Genomic DNA, 23,747 nt, shown 5'->3' with positions numbered 1-23,747 from the left:
CTGGGAGTACAAATCCAGCCTCAGACACTTCCTAGTTGTGTGACCCTGGGCAAATCACTTAACCCTGTTTGCCTCAGTTCCTCATCTTGCAAAATGATATGAAGAAGCAAAGGTACCCTAGTACCTTTGCCAAGAAACCTCTAAATGGGATCATGAAGAGTTGGACAGGACTGAAATATGACTCAACAACAACAGCTATCACTCTAACTTTTCCAAAATTCTATTCATCTCCTTAATTTCTTCGTAGTTTATTTTATGGTTAGATTTATCTAGTTATGAGAGGGGAAAGTTGAGTTCCCCCAGTAGTATAATAATTTTTCCTTTAAGAATTTGAATTACTCCAAGTATTTTCACTGACTTACCACAATGTTATCCCTCCTAATCTCTTCCTCCTAGATTCCCTGGCTTCCCAGCTGTAAAATGGGAATAAGCCACACACCCTAGCTCGCAGGTCTGTTGTAAGGAAAGTGCTCTACAATCCTAAAGTCCTAAATCATGTCTCTGGTCACTTCAATCTCATGACTGAATAGGGGTGTGATTGAGTTGGATAAAGATGTAAAGTACTTGGAGACATAGCAAGAGAAAGGTTCATTTACTTATTTCTTTGAATTAAGAGAAATGTGAGTGATTAAGAACACTTCTGGCTTTCCCTTGCCTCTAGTCAAAGCCTTGCTAATAACTGGAGTAATCGGCTCCAGAGCTTGTGAACTGCCCCACCTCCTCCCTTGCAGCTGTACTGATCTGTGATTGACATCTGAACTGAGCTGTGACTCAGAGAGTTATCAAGGTGATGGCCTGGTGTGACTTTCTGCAAAATGTAATTATTGAATTAAATACCAAAGCATCTTGATTTTTTTCACCTTCACTTAAGTCATCATGTTCACTATCTTTAGCAGGATCCTTTGACTTTTCTGGTACCATTCTCAAACATTTCTATTTCAATTCAACAAACATTTAGTATTGGCAACCACATTTTTACCTGCTTTCTATTTTGCTTTTATGAATTTATATATTCTGGAATAGAAGAATATTGGGTCTCATTTCGAGTGCTTATATTCTACAGTCCTCTCTTATTGTCAAATGTCACAACCTTACGGATGCTGAGGATACTGATATTAAAGATTATTAGATCCATATCTTAATTTTATAGCTGCAAGCATAAATGGTAATTCTCAATTTTTTTAGTTCCTTTCTTTGGCATCAAATCTTTAAGGTTTGTTCATTGACTCCCTCTAGGTTCACTGTAATGCAATGAAGATGGTAGACTCGAGATTAAGACAGCAAAACTTAGCTTTATTCAATTTCATGCATGTAGCTAACTCAAAATGGTGGGCAGATTGATAAATACAATACTGAAAGATGACGCAGCAGTAGTAAGTTTTTAATATTGCTTATACATTATAAATTTACAAAGTTATTGCAAGAACTGACAAGTAATTGAATGAGTTAAATTACCAAATTTCATCTGTGAATTGGCTGTTTGAAACTAGCAACATGAAAACCATTTCATGACTGGTGGTCACATTTCCAGGCTAGCCCACAAAACCCCTGTTTGAACCACAGCTTAGCTGAAATGCTGTGCATTTGTGATAAAAGAGCAGACAATGTTATTGCAGTATCAATATTGAAAGCAAAAACTTATGAAATCAGAAAAGGAGGGTGTGAGGAGGATTAGAATTATTTATATAAGAAAGGGAAAGGGGAAAAAATGAATGGGATGATTTATATGAGGAAGGAGATAGCCCACTGATAATCCCCTGCTTCTTTTCTAGTCCCCAGCATGTCAATGTCTAGGCAGCTTTTGGCTTACATATCCCTCTGAGGAGCTAGTTGGGTGGAAGAATTGAAATTAGACAATACTCTTGCAACCTTTCTTTCCCTAATCTAATGCATCCTCTGAGTGGCAGGTACCTTTGCATCTCCAAACCCTCCTTCTTTCTTACCTCCCCACCTCCCAATCTCATTCAGGAAAAAAGGTAAAAACCAGGTAAAGGGGTTAATAATAGCTTATATAATAGATAATTGCAGGTCAGATGCATTTAAGATGGAGAGTGTGTCACTGAGGACATGGCATAGACATTATAGTGATAAAGGAAATCTAATAAAATGATCTAGCGGAAGCATCTTTCTAAAACGAGTTCTCAGTACTCTCAGTGCACAGCAGGAGGCTCTTCTTCCTGAATGTACCATTGATGAGAGCCCCTTCTCTTTCTTCTGATCCCCCAGGAGCTGGAGTCTGCTGATGGAGTGAGCAATGAGATCCTTTCAGGCAGAGGTGACGTCTTTTCTTCCTTTCAAACTTCAATTATTTTTCCAGCTGTGTTAATGAAGGAGGGTGCACAGGGGCAGTAGCAATAAAGCAAAAGAAAGGAAGTGGGTAACATAAAGGAGACAAAAACATATTGAAAATGAGTAAGAAGGTAACTCAAAAGCACAAGACTTTTGTCCAGAGGATGAAAAAATAGATCTTCTATAACAATTGAAAACTTTGTAAAAACTAGTTTATATATTTGAATCAGACATGATGAATCAGAACCTCACTTTTAAATGTTTGTGATTTTAATTCAATCTGTTTGGGAAAGAGCTACATGTGACTAGCATCTTAATGAATAACTGGTTCTTTAGTTTTACATTTGCAACTTCTGGCCATCCTTTAACTCACATCAGCAAACTCAACCTCAACCCAGATCATTTTCATTTTACTTACAAGAAGGAGCTAAAAACCATTCAGGAGTCTGGGGCAAGACACAAATAAATATATTTCTTACTTTCACAATGCTCTCTGACAGATTCTTCAGCCCACCCCAAATCTTGTGAAGTGATGCTGTCCAAGATAGGTATGTGATGAGGCCCATGAAGTTTCCCATAATCTCTCATGCATGAGAATGACAAATCTTCCTTGTATGGTATGTAGAGTCAAGGTCAAGTATCCCCTTTATCATCCCTTCCTCTCAGGAGGAGCTCTTCCTATGCATTGGATTTCATTTTCTATGGCTGAACTAAACTTACTTCAAAGTAAAACGTGGAAATTAATTCATATTGCTATTGGTTTCTACAACTCTTTGAACTCTGGATGGCTCCAATATGGAATCAGATCACACAATTCTTGGCAAACCAAGGAGCAAGGACATCCAACAAACTTGAAGTATTTGATTTGTACAGTGATTTTGAGTGATAAAGAAATTGTCTTACCATTCTGGTGTGGCTAGACAAAGTGGTCAGCACATAGGTATCTGTTTCAGTTGTTACTTTAATTCTCTTAAAGCGTTTCTTATATTCTTCTCGGACCTGAAGATTCAGGAGGACAGAGAATTGAGTTTTGGCATGGAGGATCATTTTAGCACCCACATCACTGAAATGGAGGTGGGAGTGTGTGTGTGTGTGTGTGTGTGTGTGCGCGCGTGCGCATGCATGCTAGTGTCTACTTTTTCATTAATATTCTGTATGACTCAGATAAAGTTGATTAGGGTTTAGAGCTTGAAGGAGCTTTTAAAATCATTCAGTCTGATGAACTCATTTTATACCTAAAGAAACTGAATCCCAAGGACATGAAATGACTTGGTTACACAGAGGTAGAGCTAGGATTCAGCGTGAGGTCCTATGCCTCCAAGTCCAGTACTTTCTACTTTTCTTATTTGTAAAATTGAATTAGATACCAACCCACTGGCTCTTCAGGGAAAGTCACTTCTATCCCCCTGCTGGCATCATGGAATGCTACTCACTTTTTAATTGTATAACACTATTGCTTCATGGCCAGAGGGCTTTTGAAAGTGTTACCTGTCTTACAGACCTCATAGGGGCTTATGAGGACAAATGAGATCATAGATGTAAAGATCCTTTGAAAAGCAAACCCAGGAGCGAAGAGCAAAGGAGTTGTAACTGTTGAATGTTATTACTCTGCTGATGACTATGATGAGAGTTAGCATGGCTTAATTGGGCTGCTGGGTGCAAAGTGGATAAAGGGCTGGGCCTGGCTGAGTTCACATCTGGTCTCCAACATGCTGTATCTGGTACAAGTCACTTAACCCTGTTTCCTTCAGTTTCGTCATCTGTAAAATGAGCTGAAGAAGGAAATGGCAAACCAAAGCACTCCAGTATATTTGCTATGAAAACCTTGAAAGGGGTGAGGAAGAGTCAGATATGACTGAAAAAATGACTCAGCAACAATAAAAAAGCTTGGTTTAAGCCATTCCCCAATTGAGAAATGGTCAAAGGATATGAACAGGCAGTTTTCAGAGGAAGAAATTAAAGCTATCTATAGGCATATGAAAAAATGCTCTAGATCACTACTGATTAGAGAAATGCAAATCAAAACAACTCTCAGATACCACATCTCTCCTGTCAGATTGGCTAAAATAACAAAACAGGAAAATGATAAGTGCTGGAAAGGATGTGGGGAAATTGGAACATTGTTGCATTGCTGGTGGAGTTGTGAGCTGATCCAGCCATTTTGGAGAGCAGTTTGGAACTATGCCCAAAGGGCTATAGATATGTTCATACCCTTTGACCCAGCAATACCACTTCTAGGGTTGTATCCCAAAGAAATCACACAAGCGGGAAAAGGACCCATATGTACAAGGCTATTTATAGCAGCTCTTTTTGTGGTAGCCAAGAATTGGAAATCAAAGGGATGCCCATCAATTTGGGAATGGCTGAACAAGCTGTGGTATATGAAGGTGATGGAATACTACTGTGCCATAAGAAATGGGGATGATGCAGACTTCATAACAACCTGGAAAAACCTACACGACATAATGCTGAGTGAGCGGAGCAGAGCCAGGAGAACGTTGTGCACAGCCACAGATATATGGATTCTGTGAGGACCAACCCTGACATACTGCGCTCTTTTCAGCAACCTAAGGGGCAAGGACAACTCCAGGGGACTCATGATGGAGAATGCTATCTTCATCCAGAGAAAGAACTGTGAAGTTTGAATACAGAATGAGGCGCACTACATGCTCGCCTTTTCTGCTTCTCTTTTGTTTTTGTTCTTGGGTTTTTTTTTTTTTTTGGTTCTGTTTCTTCTTTCTCATGATTCATTCCGTTGGTCAAAATTCTTCTCCCCAACTTGACTAGTGCATAAATTAATTCAATGCGAAGTTATACAGGACAGTTATATGAGCTTCCATGCCATCTTGGGGAGGGAGGGGGGAGGGAGGGGAGAAAATCTGGAACTCAAAACTATGTAGAACCATGTGTGGTAAACTAAAAATAAATAAATTAATTTAAAAAAAAAAAAGCTTGGTTTAGTGGACAAAGCGCCACCTCGGGGGTGAAGAAGATCAAGGTCCAGGTTTTTTCTCTGACAGAATCTAGTTGTGTCACTTAGCCACTCAGTGCCCTAGGCTGCTATGACTCTAAGTTATAGGCAAGTTGCTGATCTACATTGATGAAGGGAATTTCCATTCTAAGGGGTCCTCTATACTTATGAGATCACAGATGGGGACTTTCTCTCAAAAAATGCTGTAGAATATTAACTTACCTGTTGGTACTCTAAATATGAGATCTGGGTTCAGGGCTCATTAATCTCAGCTTCTTTTTCTATCACAAAGTCCCTATAATAGGAGCTTTGTGAGAGACTGGACAAATGAAACAGTTCCAGACATTTTGTATGGGGTTTGTTACTTGTTCTTTCTGCTGTGCATTATTTTTAGTGAGGGAATTAGAGAATTAAGAATTAGGCAGTTGGGCACCTGGGAGACTTAGGCAGCTGGGCATCTGGACCCCAAGGAGGGTCAAAACTCTACAATCTGTTGCTGGATCTTTACAGGTAGATGGAAAGAAATAACCCAGATAAACTGGCAGGGTTAGGGTCCACATGATCTTGGCAGTGGTTTTTGCTACAAGCATGTTACTATCCCAGGTGACCTCTCCTTGTTACCACTGACTGTTTGACAAAGAGGATTAGATAAATATATCTTATATTAAATGCTTCCTATGTTTTTATTATAATCCTTCTGGGGGGAAAAGGAACTAGCATTGTCATCAGGAAAACAGTGAAAGTTTCAAGAGAGTTAAGAAAAATTTGCCAAATAGGTTACTGCCTGTTCTGCCAAGAACTATTTCTCCATCAAGAAAAATGAGGCAAGGGAATCATAACAGACCCTTTATTGTAGAGTCAAGTGATAGGAAACTGGAAGATTAAAAATGAGGGAAGTCCTTGGTCAGAAGGAACACCTCCTCCGAAGAAAGTTCAAGAGAATACAATGCGTCAGGAAAGAAATAGATAATGTGTAGCCATCAAATGAGAGCCAAGGATGGAAGTTACGAACAGTCAAACTTGGCCTTGAAATAAGGAAACACGTCCTAGAAACTAGAGCTATCCAAATGTGAAATGGGCCATTTCATTGCATGGCAAGATGTCTTCATGCAAAGGCCAGGTAAATATTTGTAGGGCAAGATGTTGAGGGGACATTTGTTCAGGTATGGATTGGACCAAATGGCCTCTGAGACTCTTTCCACACTGAGATTTTATGGATCTATAATTCTTGGAAATGGGACTCTTCATGTGAGCTGGTGAGAGACTGAAAGTCTCCTATTACCTGGTGGCTAAGGACACAGTGGACCAGGAAGATGTAGAGCCCCTGCAGGGAGTTGATGATGGTGAAGGTGTAGGCAATGACTGATCGGGCTGGTTCAGCTATAGAATCAATCATGAAGAAACCAAGACTCCAGGAGCAACCCAAGATGAAGAGCTGAGCTAGGGCTTTAATTGTCAGGGTCCTGTGAAAATCAAGAGGCAGAGAAGAGAATCGTCTTTTATGTTTTATCTTACACCTGATGCAACATTTCCTATTCCCATTTGGTGGTTGTCCTTTGTTCTCAAAGAAGACCAAAATGATATCACTATGTTGGAGTTGGGGTCTAAGTCCAACTTGGCTGATCAGATCAATGTGACCTTAAAAGGCTTTACCACAGGTCAGGCACACACAGTCCATATCCTATTATCAAACAAGATAATTTAATAAAAAGCACTTAGTGCAGTGCCTGGCACATAGTAGGTCTTATATAAATGGTTGCCCCCTTTCTTTCACCTTTCTCCCATTCCTGAGGATTATTTTCGACCACCCTTCTTCAAGGCTGCCTTTGAAGGTGTCAATAACCCTTGCTTTGCCCATGTTCAAATAATACCACTATGGAAGAGACATTTGGGAAAATGAATTAATAATAAATATAGAGTTGAAAGTTCTGGTAGTTAACTTAAAGAGGAGCACATAGAATGGGTATTTTAAATTGTTATTATACTATAGCTAGTGCTAACTGTCCTTGTACAATAGATAAGTTCCTAAAAAAGTAGCATATGAGACTATGGGCTTCTGTTATATATAGCTATTTTAAAAGAAATATAGCTTGTTCTCTGTATATCAAAATGTTCATATTTTTAGTGATTGTGAAGTTCATGATAAAAAAAGAAATTTTAGTTTTAAAAAGATTTTTCCAAAAGTCATATGAAAGTAATATTTATAAATGAATCACTTTTTCCAAAAGAATTTCCAAGGTGGAAGTGAGCACAGTGCTCATTTAGTACTACTTGTACTGGAGCAAGAATTTCCTCCTTCAAGTGGTAAAATAAATCTCCCGTGATGGGAAGCTCATTACTTTCTGAGGCAGCCCATTACACTTTTCCCATTGTCTCACGTACAGTGTTGATTGATTTCCACCTGGCAGTATTGGCTTTCCTTCAAGGGCTTAATGATAATTCTATATCTATCAGAAGGCAAATGGGGAGTTGTTGGGAGAGGCCACTTGGTTTAGTGGGCAGACAACTGGACTTGGAGTCAAGAGGCCTGAGTATTTATATAGCTAGGTGACCTTGGACAAGTCATTTATTCTTCTTAAAATGGGATGATAATGTCTACTGCAGTAGTGAGGAAAATTCTGTATTAACTCTAAAGTACCTTGTAAGTGGGAGCTATCCTCCTCCTCCTCCTCTTCCTCATTATTATTATTATTACCCAATAGGAATATACTGTCAAGGTGTTGAATCAGCTCAGCAAACAGTGTTCACAGAACTTCAGCATTGGGAGTGACCTTGGAGGCCAGACTGCAGCAACATGGCCCTCTACAAGTTACCCAGCCAATGGCCCTCTTATTTCTGCTTTAAGATCCCCCCCAACATCCCGGACTTTTCCGGCAAGGAAGGGGCCAACCGGCTCACCTTGTGTTTTGGATGGTGGACACTTCTTTGTTGAGTGATGAAAGTCTGTCTCTCAAAATCCATAGGGTTGTCAGATAAAAGGACAGGTTGATCTGTAGGAGCAGTAAGAAATGCTGACTTTGAACCAAACTCTGGGGCCAACGTGGTTGTAACCATCCAACCAACGGACCTAGGAACTGGTTCCCCAGCATTGTTGCTGTTTAATCATTTCAGTCATGTCCCACTCTTCCTGACGCCATCTGGGGTTTTCTTGGCAAAGATACTGGACTGATTTGCCATTTCTTTCTCCAGCTCAGATGAGGAAACTGAGGCAAACAGTGTGAAGTAACGTGCCCAGGGTCAAACAGCTTATAAGTGTCTGAGGCCAGAATTGAACTCAGGTGCTTCTGAATCCAGGTTCAGCACTCTATTTTCTGGGCCACCTTGCTACACTCCCACTCACTCCCAGAATTGTAGAATACTGTTTAGGCCGTGTTCAGAAAGGCATAGGGCAGATTTGATGAAGATGCTCAAGGGTGCTCTGCTGAGGTATGAGACACAGGTAGACAACAAGATTGCCTCAGAACAGGGCAAGTCCTAGGATGCAGGAAGGAAATGTTGGAGCCAGCCTAGACTTCAAATGAAGCAAGTTATAAGCTGATATTGACTGAGCATTTCAAAGTTTGCAAAGAGCTTTATATAGAAATCATATCTCACTAAATCTTCACAACAGTGCTGTGAGGTAGGTTCTACAGATACTAATATCTCCTTTTTACAGAGGAAGAAACTGAGGCAAAAAAGATATTAAATGACTTGCTCATAGATGCACAGCTAGTAAATGTTGGGAGAAAGGTTTGCAACCAGGCCCTTCTGATGCCAAATTCAGGAATCCATCCAGGACTTGCTGCTTCTTTCTTTACATAGTTGGACCTTTGGATTAAGATCCACGCCAACAATAGATATGACAGCTTCACCCTTATGTTCAGTGGTTGATTCTGTTACAGTTTTAATACAGAATCACAGATTTCTAGCTAGAAGAAATTTTAGAAGCTGTCCAATACAATGCTCTTATTTTATAAATGAAGAAAAGTAGAATTGGTTTATTGTTATCGCTATGCAAATAATCCTCTGGTTTGTTGTTTTTTTTTTTTCCATCCAGCCCTAAACTCTCTCCTGCCCTCCAGTCTCATGTAAGCAGCTGAAGATTGGATGCTCCAGGGCATTTCCAAATGAACATATCAGAAACACAATTTGTTGTTATTGTCCCCAAACTTCTCTTCTGAACCTCTCTGTTCCTGTTTAGGGGACGATCACTTTCCTAGTCACCTAGGCTTACAACCTCAATGTCATTCTAGTACCCTCATTCAGAGTTATTCCAAATATCCTGTCTATTTCCAAGTATTGATTTTTTTTTGCAACACCTCCCATATTCATATAGTTGTACCCTGACCCCTACATAACAATGTCATTTTGGTCATCTTTGAGAAGGAAGGAGAGCAACCAACCATATCCACAACCTTCTCTCCAACTCTGCCACCACCCTGGTCCAAAGTCTCATTATTTCTCACCTGGACTATCACAATAACCTCCTGGTTGGTCTCCCTGCCTCATTTCTTCCCACTCTAGTCTGTCACCACTCAGTTGCCAAAGAGATCTTCCTAAAGCTCAGGTCTGACTATGTCACCCCACTACTCAATAATTCATGGCTCCCTATTGCCTCCATGTTCAAATATAAAATCCTCTCTTTAATGCCCTTCAAAACCTGGCCCTTCCTACGTTTCCAGCATTCAAACACTTTATTGCCCTCCAGGTATTCTACAATCCAGTAAACCTGGTCTCCTTGTCCCTCAAATGCAACATTACATCTCCTGAACTCTGGCCTTTTAACTTGCTGTCACCCAGGCCTGGAATGTTCTCTTTCTTCATCTCAATCTTCTGACTTACCTGGCTTCCTTGTTGAGCTTTACCATTTTGGAAATAAAAACTGAGAGATTTTTTAATGTATTTATTGATTATTATTATTAATAATAATAAACCTACCACATGTAAACATAAATACCACTTTTTATTCTAAAAAACCTATTTTTCAAAACCAAAATTTGATGAGCGCCATTGCTTTATCTCTCTCTCTCCCTCCATATATATACAAATATATACATATATACACACATACATGCAGATTTTTGCAAATCTCTTTAATGCTTTGATGTCTGGCTTAATAGAAGGCTTTTGCATTTAATATGTTGGGATTTTTTTTCAGTTGAAGTACATGAGGAAAATAGAGTCTTGCCAATATTCAGTTGGAAAAAGATAAGTATTTTAATATGCAAATAACATCTTATTATTATTTTGAAGGGCAGCTAGTTGGCACAATGGATAGACTGCTGGGCCTGAAGTCAAGAAGACTCATCTTCATGAGTTCAAATCTGGCCTCAGATATTGAACAACTGTGTGACCCTGGGTAAATCACTTACTCCTGTTTGCCTCAGTTTCCCAACCTGTAAAATGAGTTGGAGAAGGAAAGGGCAAACCACTCCACTATCTCTGCCAAGAAAACCTCAATTGGGGTCATGAAGAGTCAGAAATGACTGAACAGGAAAAAATTATTTTGAAAACAGTTTTGACTTTGAGGACAAAACTGTTGTTCTCCTCCCCCCATCCCCCCCCACCTCCCCCCCCCCCCCCGCCAGGGATATATGGATCATTCTTTGATAACCAGTGGACTCAGCTCAAATCCCATCTTCTGTAAGAGACCTTAGCCAGTTCCCTTGGCTTCTTCCACACATACCCAGGGTCTAGTGGTTTTTCCTTGAGATTACCTCCCATTTATCCTGTATATTTCTTATATGTACAGAGTTCATTGCATGTTGTCAGCCCTATTAAAATATAAACTCCTTGAGGATAGGAGCTATGTTTTTGCCTTTCTATCCCTAGCACCCAACACCCAGCCTAGCCTATACTAAACACTTATGCATATTAATTGATTGACTAAGTAACTTATCCGATGTCACCTAGGGAATAAGCAGCAGAAGCTCGATTTGATGCCCAGGCCTGTGATATCAAATCCGGTGTTATTTCCACTGCCTGCTAATCTGTTTTGATTTTCAGCTTATTTTGACTGAAGCAGAAAATAAAAGGCTGTTTTTTGACTCACCAAAGTGATGATAAACACGGGTCCTATGAAACTCCAGATAAATCCTTTTTCTACATTCAACCAGCAGCTGGAGAGAGGAAATAGCAACACCTATAAATGAACATCTTTGCACTGGGCTATCCAGCCTGGCTTTGGGGATTTGGGCATCCAGGTCAGGATCTGCTCTGCAATAGAGTCTTTGTATCCCCAGAGAGTGGCCTAGGGACTGATGCATAAGAGGTGCTTCGTGCACACCTGCTGAATGGAGCTGAATTAATGATAGCTCACATTCCTGTGGACTTTTCAGGCTTGCCCTTTCCTCCCAATGACCCTGTGAGTTAGACGACAGAAGGGTTGTTATGCCCATTCTGCAGATGAGGGAACTGAGGTTCTGAGAGGTCCTAGGACCATAGATTGGAGCTGGAAGGAACCTCAGAAGTAGTCTAGTCCACCTTCCTCATTTTAGAAATGAGGGAGCTGTGGCCCAGGAGGTGAATCGCCTTGTTCCGGCTCACACGAGTAGGATGTCATAAGCTGCGTTTCTGATTCAGGTCCGTAGGATCCAAGTCCACTTCTCTGACTATTACACGAGCTTCCTAGAAATTTGTAATCTGATTGGAGAGATAACGCTAAAGCACCTTAAGCAATCAGAGAACAATTGAGGACTCTAGGGTAAAGATGTTGGTTGCAACGAAAGAAAGCAACTAGTTCCAGTTAGATCCAGGCACCAGGCTGCCCCAGGGCACTGACAGCCTTTGTTTTCCTTCAACAAAATGGGAACAGCTGTGCTTAGCACCTAGTCGGTCAACTAGGATTTATTAAGCTCCTACTCCGCACCAAGCACAGTGCCGAATGCTGGAGATTGCCAACAAGCCAACAACTTCAGGAACCGTACTTGAAAAACTAGGTTTATTATGAGAGAAATGAACAAGCATGTGGAACCCTAAGCAAGTGCAAAGAGTTCACATTCCAAACAGAAGCTTGCATGCTTATGAAAGTGCGAGAAAGAGGAGGAGGAAACAGAAATCTCCTCTTGAATGGGAGTGGCATGGGAGGAGGAAAAGAGCAGTAAAGCTGGTGAAAGGACTAAACCCCTTCTGAAGGGGAGGAGCAAAGTGATGGCAAAAACCACATTCTTTTCTCCTGAGAAATGCTAGCTAGACTATGAAGATGGGATGGCCTGCTGGTCTCCAAGGGTCCCAACTGCACAAGCAATTTCCCAGTCTAGGGCAGACTGACTGGCACCTATCTTGATTCCAAGGACAGGGAGTTCACTTTGGGATACAAACAACAAATTATGTCAGCTGAGGGGGGGGGAGGAGTTCATCCTTGACACATTTAGAGTCTCCTGTACACTCTGGGTCCAGTGTTTCTGGAAAATGTGCAACTTGGGAAGACAGGTTAAGTTGGATTCAGGGCAACATTTCCCCAATGTGGTCAAAGTGGCACCTGGGCACACTGATGACCACACCTAATAAAACATTTTCTTGGATGCCACCTGGGTTGAGCATCTGGAGGCAAGGGTAAAGAGACATTTAACAAAGATAAGGGTTAACAAACAGAAAGCTGACAAGAGACTGAACCCCTGAAGGGTGGCCTGAGCCTATGGGGAACCAGCTAAACAGATCTAAATTCCATTGCCCTATAGCATAAAAATAAGAAGTCTTTTCTTCTAAGGCTGCGAGGCCTTCTTGTATCACACCAGATCAATCAGCAAAGAAACAACATTCTTTTATTCTCCAATGCAGGGAACAGGCTTCCACCCTGTGCTGCAGTCAAGGCATCAAGAACATAGCAATTCTGCAGGACTGCTCCTGAAAGAGTAAGAAGCTCTTCATGAATAGCAGAGATGAACTGGGAAGTAGTATTTATTGACTCAGCAATTTGTGCAGAGACATCCCATAGGGTAGCCTCAAAAGAGACCATGCCAAACCATGGGACAGTGGAGCAGAAGAACATTCATTCTGAACTGAGAGTGCTCAAAGGACTCCTGGCCCAGGACAAAATCAGGCAGCTTCCAGAAGGCCAAGGTTGGAGACAAGTTTTGCTGGAAGATGAAGCCTGAGGCAAATATCAGGCATTGATATAACAACTCCACGCCATACTGCCCAGTCCATGGAGGGGGAAGAGAGATGTAAATGTCATGGCCATAGACCCAGAAGAGTCCTTGATTCATTCCATCTGTGGCAACATAGGTGCCTAGGAGGAGGGTGTGAAATCCCTGAAGTAGGGCAAAAAGGGATTCATCTGTGTGGTCACCAATGAGAATTGCAGTGAAGGTAGCAGTGCTCCCAGTACAGACGTTAAACACAAGTGGAGTTCCAGGCAACAGACAGCAGGGGCTATGGTTGCAATCATAATCCCATCATTTTGCACCCCAGTAAAAATGCAATGGCAGTGAGGGCATGGGACCGAACAACTAAATGTAGTAGGGGCCTGGAGTACAATAAATGACCCAGTTATCTCCACCATGAGTGTGTAATTACACACAGAAAGAGGAGCAGTCCCTACAAATTGTAAGAAAGGGTGGTGGGGAACCTCAACGCAAAGGGCTAAGTTCCCAATCAAACATGACATTTCATGAACAGGTTCACCCACCTGGGCAAAGAGTCTACCCAAAGAGCTGGCCAGCACTGATAAATTTGGCATATTCTGGCTTTAACACAGCTAAGAGTACCATGACATAGTTAGTTCCCCAAACTGAAAAGGATGCAGGTACTCCCAGTAATTCAGGGCCAGGCCCTGACAGTGAATGGTTGTTTTGGGCACAAATCCAGCAGGAAGATATGTTAGCTTTCTGGGCAAACACCTGCAGTGGGGTGTAATAGGAATGCTGAACTGAACATATAGCAGACAAGAATGAACCCACTATAAAAAACAAAGGGAGAATCATGATTAAGCAAGGCTTTATGAAAACATGTATGACATGAATGAGAGTTTAACACATGGAGAGAAAGAGAGACCCAGATAATGAAGAAAAAAGCATAAAGGCGAAGTTTGGTGGGTGGTCACAGTTGCCACATACTCAGCCCTCCTCTGAGATCTTGGGATGGCTGTCACCTCAGGATGAAAGCAGCTTCTGGGTCCACTGGAAGTGAACCTTGAGTCTTTCTCTGGGTTAAGTTGGATTTGTGGCAACAAGATACAAAGAGAGGCAAAAATAGTGTCTAATATCAAGAAGTTCCCAGTCAATTGGGAGAAGCAGCATACAAACAACTATATGCAAACAAGTTACAAACAGGATAAATTGAGCGTAATCTCAAAGGGGCTACTGCTACTGTTGCTGTTGTACTTCCTTTGTTTTTGGAGAGGACCAAAGACATCACAATTGGGGTAAAAATGGACGGTGGCTGATGTCTTGACTGGTGTGTGAATCAGATTTAAGTGAGGCAAAATCGGGCAAAGTCTTCAGCCTTACTCTGTCTTCCAGTAATCAAGGTCCAGTGGCAAGACAAAAGCCAAGATGACTGGTAATGGCCTGGGATGCAATGGATGATCTTGTGTCTTTGGTGTCTGACCAAGTTCTAAGCACCCCACAGTGCCTGATTCAGCCACCTTCACAGGCATTGGAACAATTTGTTCTCATCCTCCCATTCTGCTGAGGGGAGTCTTCACGTGATTGGGGTAGACATCCCTCCAACTCACCAATAGATCTGAAGCCTGTTGGTTACCCTCAGCCTGGTTTAGCTCATCTGCTGAGACAGTTTTACCAGGGTATGGTCACTGTGTACGCTACAGCTTCTTGGAGCCACAGGTGGGAGGGAAGGCCAAGACTAAGGAGGACTGGGAAAAATTTCTTGTAGAAGGTAGGATGTTAGCTGAGACTTGAAAGCAGCCAGAAAAGCCAGGAGGTGGTGATGAGACAGGCAATCCAAACAATAGATTGCCAAGCAATCCAAGCATGAGGGACAGTCAGTGAACATGCCTACAGTTGGGAAATTGAGCATCTTGTTTGAGGACCAGCAAGGAGGACAGTGTCACTGGATTGCAGAGTACAGGGTTCAAGAAGACTGGAAAGGTAGGAGGGTGCCAGGTTATGAAGGACTTTCAGAGTCAAACAGAGAATTTCATATTTGATCCTGGAGACAGGTGGGAATTACTAGAGTTTATTGAATAGGAAAGCGCTATAGTCAGCCATGTGTTTTACTGAGAACAATTTGATAGCTGAGGAGAAGGTGGATTGGAATGAGGAAAGAATCAAGGCAGGGAGACCAAAGAGTAGGCAATTGTGAAAGCCCTGTCACAAAATGACAAGGGCCTATGACAAGATGGTAGCAGGAACAGAGGAAGGAAGGAGACATGTAGGAGAGATGTGAAGGCAGATTTGACGAACTTGGTGACTGATCGGATTTGTGGAGTGAGAGTGTGGTGTCAAGGATGAGGCCTAGGTTGCAAGCCTGGGAGACTGGGAAGATTGTGGTACCCTTGACAGTAATAAGTTAGGAAGAAGGGGGAAGGTTTGTTAGCAGGATAATTAGGTAAAATGGAAAAATGTCAGATGGCACACTTTCACTCCCCATAAGGTAGAGGAAACAGCCTCTTTTATCAGGGAAAATTTGCTAAAACATTTCTCTCAGAAACCTGTGCATGGGCTCCACAGGTTGGCAAAGTCACTTAACGTGGATTTTGATGGGAGCAGGCATTGGGTTGACATGGCTGGGCAATGAGTCTTGTGTTATTGGAATCCAGCCTCACTGGAGAGGTCACTTGAAATTGTGAGAAATAAGTTAGGAAATGAATGAAAAAGGATTTAACTCCAGAATATCAGGTGAATGTGTAGTTTAACGCACTGACACACATGTTGTGCTCCACTTACTAGTGCTCTGTCCCATAGTGCTGGTAGTTACTCCCTGCTGACACAGCCACGATCACAGCTGGGATCCCGTAGCCAAAAGGGTATGTGAATCTCTTCTTGAACTGGCGTGCGCTGGTGTAATTGGCAACTTTGAGGTTCCTGACAGTGAGGAAAAGGTGCAACCCTTCCAGGAACATCCAGGTGAAGGCAGCCAGGTATAGGTAATGCAACCCTCCAGCAATGATGGAACACAGGATCTGAGAGAAACAAACAAGATAGAGATGACTGGCATGTAGATGGAAGGGAATGCCCACAATTCACCAGGGGGGAGAATTCTCTTTTCTGAGGCAGTGTGGTAGAGTAAATTTTGGACCTGGTGTCAGGAAAACCTGGGTTTGAATCCTACCTCTGACCCTTGCTATTTGTTTGACCTTGAACAAATCACTTAAACTCTATGGGCCTCAGTTTCCTCGTCTGCAGAATGAAATCACTGGACTAGACAGCCTCAGAGAGGTCTTCCCTATGATTGCTACTTTTCTCATCCATGTAATAACGATGGTGTTTCTTGTCTCTACCTTGTGTAGTGATTTCAGGGCTCAAATGATAACCTATGTAAAGCACTTTGCATACCTTTGTGGGAGAAACATAGGAACCACAGTGTTTTCATTGACTAATAATGTAGGGACGCCTCCTACCCCAACCATCTGCTCGTCTAATTATAGAAAGTCCCCATCTGCTATTGAAGAAGAAACATAATATAATAAATGACAGTATACAGTAAAAAGAGAACAGTCTGTTCCCCTGAAGAAGCAATGTCTTGTCCTTGGATGAGGGACTCATGTCCTCTGGTCTAAATGGTCACCTGAACCCTGCAGTTTTGTCTGAAGGAAATGCTTTCACAGTTGTAAAATTATCAGCCACTTCCCCTTGTCTCCTGCCCCTGAACAGGGAATGTTCTTTCCTCCTGATAACAAACTGTGCCGGCTGCATGGCAAATATTCTTTCAGAAGCTCCTCCTCCTTCTTTTAATAATTCCCCTTCCCCTACCCCTCCTTCTCCTGTGGAAAGTGTTACTTATTTATCCTAAGTTGCCACAGAATGCTGCTGATTAGCTATGTACTCTAAGTGGGCCTGAAAACTTAAACTAAAACTGTATCCTAGGAAGGTATCTGTAATTTTCTTAGCATACTAATATATTTCTTTGCTTCTGGTTAGACCTCCCATCTTTGACTGTGTCTTGGACCCCCACGGACGGGTATACATCTCGCATGAGGTCCCAGTCCTCTTGGGAGAGAAGTTCCCCAACACCTTAAAGTGTTATAGAAATTTCAGTTGTTATCCCCTGGCCTTTAGATGGGCACGTTTCTGAATCATCCAAGAAAGATGAGAATTTACTACATTTTTAATCACAAAATCAAATAATTTTAGCATTGGAAAAGACATCAGGAGCCATTGAATTCAACCCGCACCAGAAAGAAATTCTTACTATGATGTATCGCATAAATGATCATCTGTCCCCTGCTTAATGACTTCCAATGAGGAGGAATCTACTAGCTCCCAAGGCAGCTCATTCCACTTTTAGATAGTTCTAAGGTGGTGCATCAGATAGGGCACTGGGCTTCCTGAGTTCGAATCTGGACTCAAACACTAACTAGCTGTGTGACCCTGGGCAAGTCACTTAACACCCCTTGCCTCCTTTCCTCATCTGTAAAATGAGCTGGAGAAGGAAATGGCAGACTACTCTAGAATCTCTGCCAAGAAAAGCCCCAAATGGGGTCAAGGTGAGTCAGACATGACTGAACAACTGAATGATGACAACAACAACAGACTGGTGAGAAGCTTGTCTCGCCATCAATCCCAAAAGAACCTCTTTGAAACTTCCTTCTATTGCTCCCAATTCTATCCTCAGGGACCAAAGGAAACAAGGGTAGATCTATTTGAACATAGACTCAAGTCCCAAGCTTTCTTTTGTCCAGGCTAAATAGCCTTATTATTTTCAACTAATCACCATACAAAAGATTCTTCTTTTCTTCACCATCCTGGCCTATCAACATCCTTCTTAAACTATGGTGCCCATAATTGAACACAATCCTCCAGAGATGAGTCCTGGTTGGGGCAGAACACAATGGGATTATCACCTCCTTATCTGGCTGCCATGCTTCACTGTTGATTCACATTCAGCTTGAAGCCGACCAAACAATCTCCTTGACCCCTTGTATTTTTCTTTATTTTTAAAATAAATTCGTACTGATGTTTTGTTTTTTTCCATCACCAAAATTTCTCCCAGTATCCCCTCCCACTCCTGGAAAGCTATTCTCTATAACAAATATTCTTAAAAGAAAAAAAAGGAAAAAATCATCAAAATTGACCAATATATCACAAAAGTCTAAAAATATGTGCAGTGTACCATAATTGTGAACCTATCGATCAGTCAACATTTATTAAGCACCCACTGTTTGCCAATCGTACTAATTGCTTGGGGATACAAAAAGAGGCAAAAGATAGCTTTTACCCTCGAGGAGCTTACAATCTAATGACCTCTATAAAGAGATGGGGTTAGGGGATAGCTTCTCATATCTCTTCTTTTGAGCCATGTTTTTTTAAAAATAATTTTGAAACATTTAATTTAGTTTTTTGTGTGGATTTGTGGTTTTTCCATTTATATTGTTGTCTTTTTCAAGCTTCAGGATAACCATGTCTCTCCTGATTCGGACTTGTAAAGCTGATTTTACAAGACGTTTTATTTATCTCTGTCAAATTAGATCTTATTAGACCCAGCCTAATGCTCTAGTCTGTCTGTATCATTTTAGATCCTGACTGTCACTGTATGTTTGTAATCACTCCCAGTCTTGCATCATTGGTGAATGTGATGAGCATGCTTGCTATGCCCAGCAACAAGCTGGTCGACGAGCATTTATAAAGTGCCCACTATGTGCCAGGCATTGTGCCTGGGAAAACAAAGAAAAATAAAAGGCAGTTCCTGATCTTAAGGAGCTCACACAAATTACACATTTGGTGCTTATAGAGCAGATGGAAATCTCACAACCTCTCTTTGTAACTCATTCCAGGGGTAAACAAACCCACTTCTCCTCTTCTTCACTGATATTTATAAAGTGTAACAACAGGAATGTCTGACTTTGATCCCTGTGGGGAATTGATGAATGAGGTCTGGACCTGTGATATCATTGGTATGAGGAATTCCCAGGTGAGGGAACTCCCTCTACCATTGTAGGTTGGCACTTATGGCATCGCCCAGAGCACTGAGAAATAAAGTGACTTACCCAGCATCACACAGCCACTATGTGGCAGAGAGGGGACTCTGAACCCAAATATTCATAGGTATGAGGCCAGCTCTTTCTCTGAACTACACCACACCGGGGAAATCAAGGAATCCAGGGAAATTCCACAGGGGAATCAAAATCATGATACACAAGGAAGTCATGGTGGATTGGGGTGTATAGGGAAACAAAACTCTTCAAATATGCATATAAAGGAATCTCTTGAGTTTCCTATTTCTTTTTCTCTTCTCATGGGCAGGACTTCTGATCTCTCTTTGGTGGTGGGCAAGGCAAGGAGTGCCTTTGCATTTGGCCTGAGGCTCCTACCTTGCCCCAACAGTGTGACCTCAAGGCTGCTCTGAGCTTCCAGCTGATGACCTCTTGCCATTGGGACACTTCCTCTCCCTTTGGTCCTGGTCTCTAATCCCAGTCTGATCACCTCCATCACCCTGGTCTAGGGCACCACAGGTAGGGGCTCAGCTATGGTTACCTTGGGCCATCAGACCCTTCTTCTATTCTCTCCTCTAGTCCCTACCCAGAGAGGATATGGGCTGAGTGAGTCAGGGATAACTAGATGGATGGCCCCAGGAGATGTATTATAACCCATGAAGTGCCAGCACCTGGGTAGAAGATTTACCAAAGCATATGGAGGACACAAGAGGAGGAAGCAGGCATCACTGAAGGGAGTGACCATATCCTCAAAACCAAGGTCCCATTGGGATATGGGAGTATTTAAGGTTTGTGAATTGCTTTACCTCTATTAACACATTGAATCCTCACAACAAATCTGGGAGTCAGGTTAGTTTTATTTTCTCCCTTTTGCAAATGAAGAAACTGAAACTCAGAAAAGTTAAGCGACTTCTTCATTATCACACAGTAAGTGTCAGAGATAGGATTTGAACCCGGGAGGCCCCTGACTCTGACTTCAGCTCTCTTTCTACCTTGTCATGCTGCTTAACCTCCCCAGACAAAAATCCTTACCAAATATTATTCATAAAAAATGCTTCCTAAACATAATTGAGCCCCAGTGTTTGCCATACAGTTAGTTAATTGTCGACTGTCACATCTGTCTTCTCTGTGACCCTTGTACCTTATCAGCAAAATAGCCGCATTTGATTTCTATAGGAAAGAATTTCAAGTGCTCCTTCTACCTTAAGCTGAGTTTGTTTGATTCCGGTGAGGAAGAGGAGGTTGGCCAAGAAGAGGCAGAGTGAGAGCTGCAGGTGGAGGAAGGTGCTGGTGCCTTTGATGCCTCGGCACAGGAGGAAGGTGAGGATGGCCAGAAAGAGACACAGCAGAGAGAGGCTCAGCCCCACGTAAGTGATCACCGTCAGCACGAAATCTTCCTTTGACCCAGAAAGAGAAGAACATAGGTCACCATTTGGAGTCTTGTTACTGTCTACCAGAAGACTTCAAAGAGGTATGAGGTTATGTTGGTTTTAACAGATACTTCTGGACCATCAGTGGAATATATATACTTCAAGGGTATTTATTTACCAAATCTAGACAGACTTGTAACACCACAGGTTACATTTCCCTTTTGGCTGAATCTTTCAGATGCCTAGATTTAAATCTAGTTATGGCTCTCACCTAGGCTGTGAGCCTGGGTGGTGGGATGATGGCAGGAAGCTGGGAAGAGACTAGTGTTTGGCAGGAAAGATGATGATTTCAGTTCTGAACATGTTGAGTTGAAGACATTCATTTCAAGATGCAAAGTAAGTAATACATATTATAGCCATTTTACAGATGGAGAAACAGGTTCAAAAAAATTGTCACCTCAAAAAACAAGCATTTATTAAGCACCTTCTATATGCCAGGCATTGTGATAGGTCCTGGAGATACAAAGACAATCCCTGCTCTTGAGGAATTTATATACTTTAAAGAGAAAAATGTACTCATGTAGTAAATGGGGTTATATAATGCAAACCAGAGTCTTTAAAGACTCCAAGACTAGGGCATATTAATCTCTATACCAGATGGTCTCTCGCATGTGGTACTATTATTAAACAACCAATCAGCAGGCATTTATTGAGGGACCACTACATACCAAGTGCTGTGTGAGGTAGGTTCTGGAGGGTACAGAGATAAAAATGAAATCATCCCTGTCCTCAAGGGAGGACATATTCTTTGGTGGGAGACCACATGGACAACATATACACATCGAAGTATATACAAAATAAACAAGAGGTTATTTAGAGGAAGGCACTAGCAGTTAGGGGATGGAGGAATAAGCCAAGGCCCCATGGAGCTCAAGCTGAACAAATGATTCTAAGAAGCAGAGGTAATGAGGAAGAGCATCTCAGGCATGGGGGTCAGCCTGTAAAGTGATGGAAATGGGAGATAGAATGTTATGTATGAACAATATCAAGGCCAGTCTGATAGGACCATAGAGCATGTGAAAGTGCATAGTGCATAATAGGGCTGGAAAGGTGGGTAGGAGCTGAGTTGTGAAGGACTTCAAATGAAATTAATTTGATTCAACTTACTTCCAGTTCCACGGATGCCATGAGTACAGCAAAACTAGAAAGGTGAGTGCAGCTGCATATGGTTTGACTATCATTATACCAGGTGGTTTTACAACCTTGGTTGGACCAGACCGTCTGGTTCCAGTAAACACAAAGAGGCTTTTCTTTCCCACTCCTCATCTGGAAAGAGACGTGATCTGGGGCATATCAGAATTTAAGAGCAGGAAGTCCAAAAACAGGAATGAAACCATTTACTTTCTACTTACCCTGATGTGCTGAAAAGTGAAGTTGACAGGTGTGAACAAGGAACTACCACTCCTGTATCCAATTGCCCCACTCACTACCTTGGAGCTTAGATGAAAGCTTACTAGTTCTTCATTGGTGGTAAGGCTTTCCTTGGAGACAAACCTCTCGTTCATGATGGATCCAATGGAAGTATAAGAAATAAGAACAGCTGCACCTGTTAGGAAAGAAGAAAAGCAACTTATCTAAGAATTTTTGAAAAAAGACATCTTAAAAAGAGAGGCCAAATTTAAGGGGTCCTTGAACCAGTCCAATAATGGGACTGAGTTTAAGAGTTGGAAGACATTTCAGAAACATGTTGTGTGACCTCCTCCCACCCCCTTGAAAGCTTGGATCCCTTCAGCACTATCCCCAACAAGTCATCATTTAGCTTCTGCTTAATGTCCTTCAGTGATGGGGAACTCAAAGCCAGCCCTGTGATGTCAGAACATTCCATGTCAGAACAGCCTTCTATTGAATCAAATTCACAATCCCAGTTGGTCATGTACATAAGAAATATAATAGAAATTGTGAAAAGAACGACGTTTGAATTTTGTTGCCAGTTTAGGATGATAGCACAGAGTAAGTGCTCAATAAATGTAGTTTTGAAAATTCATATATTCAGGATCTATTCTTGGTGAACACATAACTCTGGCCATATGTCCCCTTCACGCGATCCTTAATTATATAGACAACTATTAGAGGAATCTATCCAAATGTCAAGCATGACTGAGTGGATAGAGACTCAGCCTTGGAGTCAAGACCTGGCTATGTAATTATGGGCAAGTCACATAACCACTCAATACCCAGGCAACTCTCAAAGATAAGCATTTGCAAATGAATTGTTGAGCTGCCTTGGTAAAGTCAGGTTACACATTGGGATTTCCCCCTAAATGATGAAACCATGTGTCTATGACTTACTTCCCCCCACTCCATACCCCAATAAACAAGCTTTCAAACATTAATGAGGCAACCTCATTAGCTTGACTGAGAAGCTAACTTCTTAATATAAATGAGAAACGCTAGAGGAAGTCCTGCCTTAATTATGGCATTTTTGTTTTCTGTACCTTTTGAGTCTTTTTCAGTCATTGGGATGCAATCAAAATCCATCATTTCATTTCCAGCCTCCAGGTTGAATGAATTGTTTTTGTCACAGCCACTCTCAAAGGTCAATGTTTGAATAGCTAATTAAAAAAATCAGGAAATTTAAAACGAATACCCACATCCACTTATTACCTATTCCTCAAAACTTGCTGGTGGCATAAAATGGATACTTAACAAGTGTCTTTTGGGTGCAGAGACAGGAAAACCTATGTGATGGAGAAATAGGCATTTTGTTGCTAAAGGTACCCCAAACATCTGGACAGAAGATCATTTTGATGAATCAATGCCACTAAAATAGAAAGTTGTTCAATCAATCAAGAAACATTGATTAAGTGTCTGCTATGTTCCAGGCACTGTGTGAAGTGCTAAAGCTACATAAGCTCTTTTAACATACACATGGATTTATTACCATCACCATCACCATCACCATCACCACCACCATCACCATCACCACCACCACCATCACCATCACCATCACCATCACCATCACCATCACCACCACCATCACCACTACCACCATCACCATCACCATCACCACCACCACCACCACCAC

At 41.7% G+C, this 23,747-nt stretch overlaps 1 protein-coding gene across 1 annotated transcript; it reads right to left on the bottom strand.

Annotated features, from left to right (window-relative positions):
• Window positions 1-2,128: 2,128 nt before the first annotated feature.
• LOC118832656 (adhesion G protein-coupled receptor E4-like) lies at window positions 2,129-22,227 on the bottom strand. The gene is made up of 9 exons (XM_036740020.1): window positions 22,075-22,227; window positions 21,830-21,988; window positions 20,495-20,689; window positions 16,087-16,322; window positions 11,292-11,358; window positions 8,159-8,250; window positions 6,543-6,723; window positions 3,193-3,288; window positions 2,129-2,236 (listed from the first exon to the last, which is right to left on the bottom strand). Exons 1-9 carry the CDS (start codon window positions 22,225-22,227, stop codon window positions 2,129-2,131), a joined length of 1,287 nt encoding a protein of 428 aa, XP_036595915.1.
• Between the last annotated feature and the right edge of the window lie 1,520 nt (window positions 22,228-23,747).

Source organism: Trichosurus vulpecula, chromosome 1, assembly GCF_011100635.1.
Source record: "Trichosurus vulpecula isolate mTriVul1 chromosome 1, mTriVul1.pri, whole genome shotgun sequence".
In the NCBI taxonomy this organism is placed as follows: domain Eukaryota; kingdom Metazoa; phylum Chordata; class Mammalia; order Diprotodontia; family Phalangeridae; genus Trichosurus; species Trichosurus vulpecula.
The sequence above is the reverse complement of the archived record's forward strand: the minus strand, read 5'-3'. Positions and strand labels throughout refer to the sequence as shown.

Excerpts from the sequence above, each read along its gene's own strand:
- LOC118832656 (XM_036740020.1), bottom strand. The coding sequence starts at position 22,227 with ATGAACGAGAGGTTTGTCTCCAAGGAAAGCCTTACCACCAATGAAGAA. Across the intron at positions 21,989-22,074 it reads TCACTTTTCAGCACATCAGG|ATGAGGAGTGGGAAAGAAAA; the intron begins GTAAGTAGAAAG and ends GTCTCTTTCCAG. Across the intron at positions 8,251-11,291 it reads CCGTGTTTATCATCACTTTG|ATCAACCTGTCCTTTTATCT; the intron begins GTGAGTCAAAAA and ends CTGCTCCTACAG.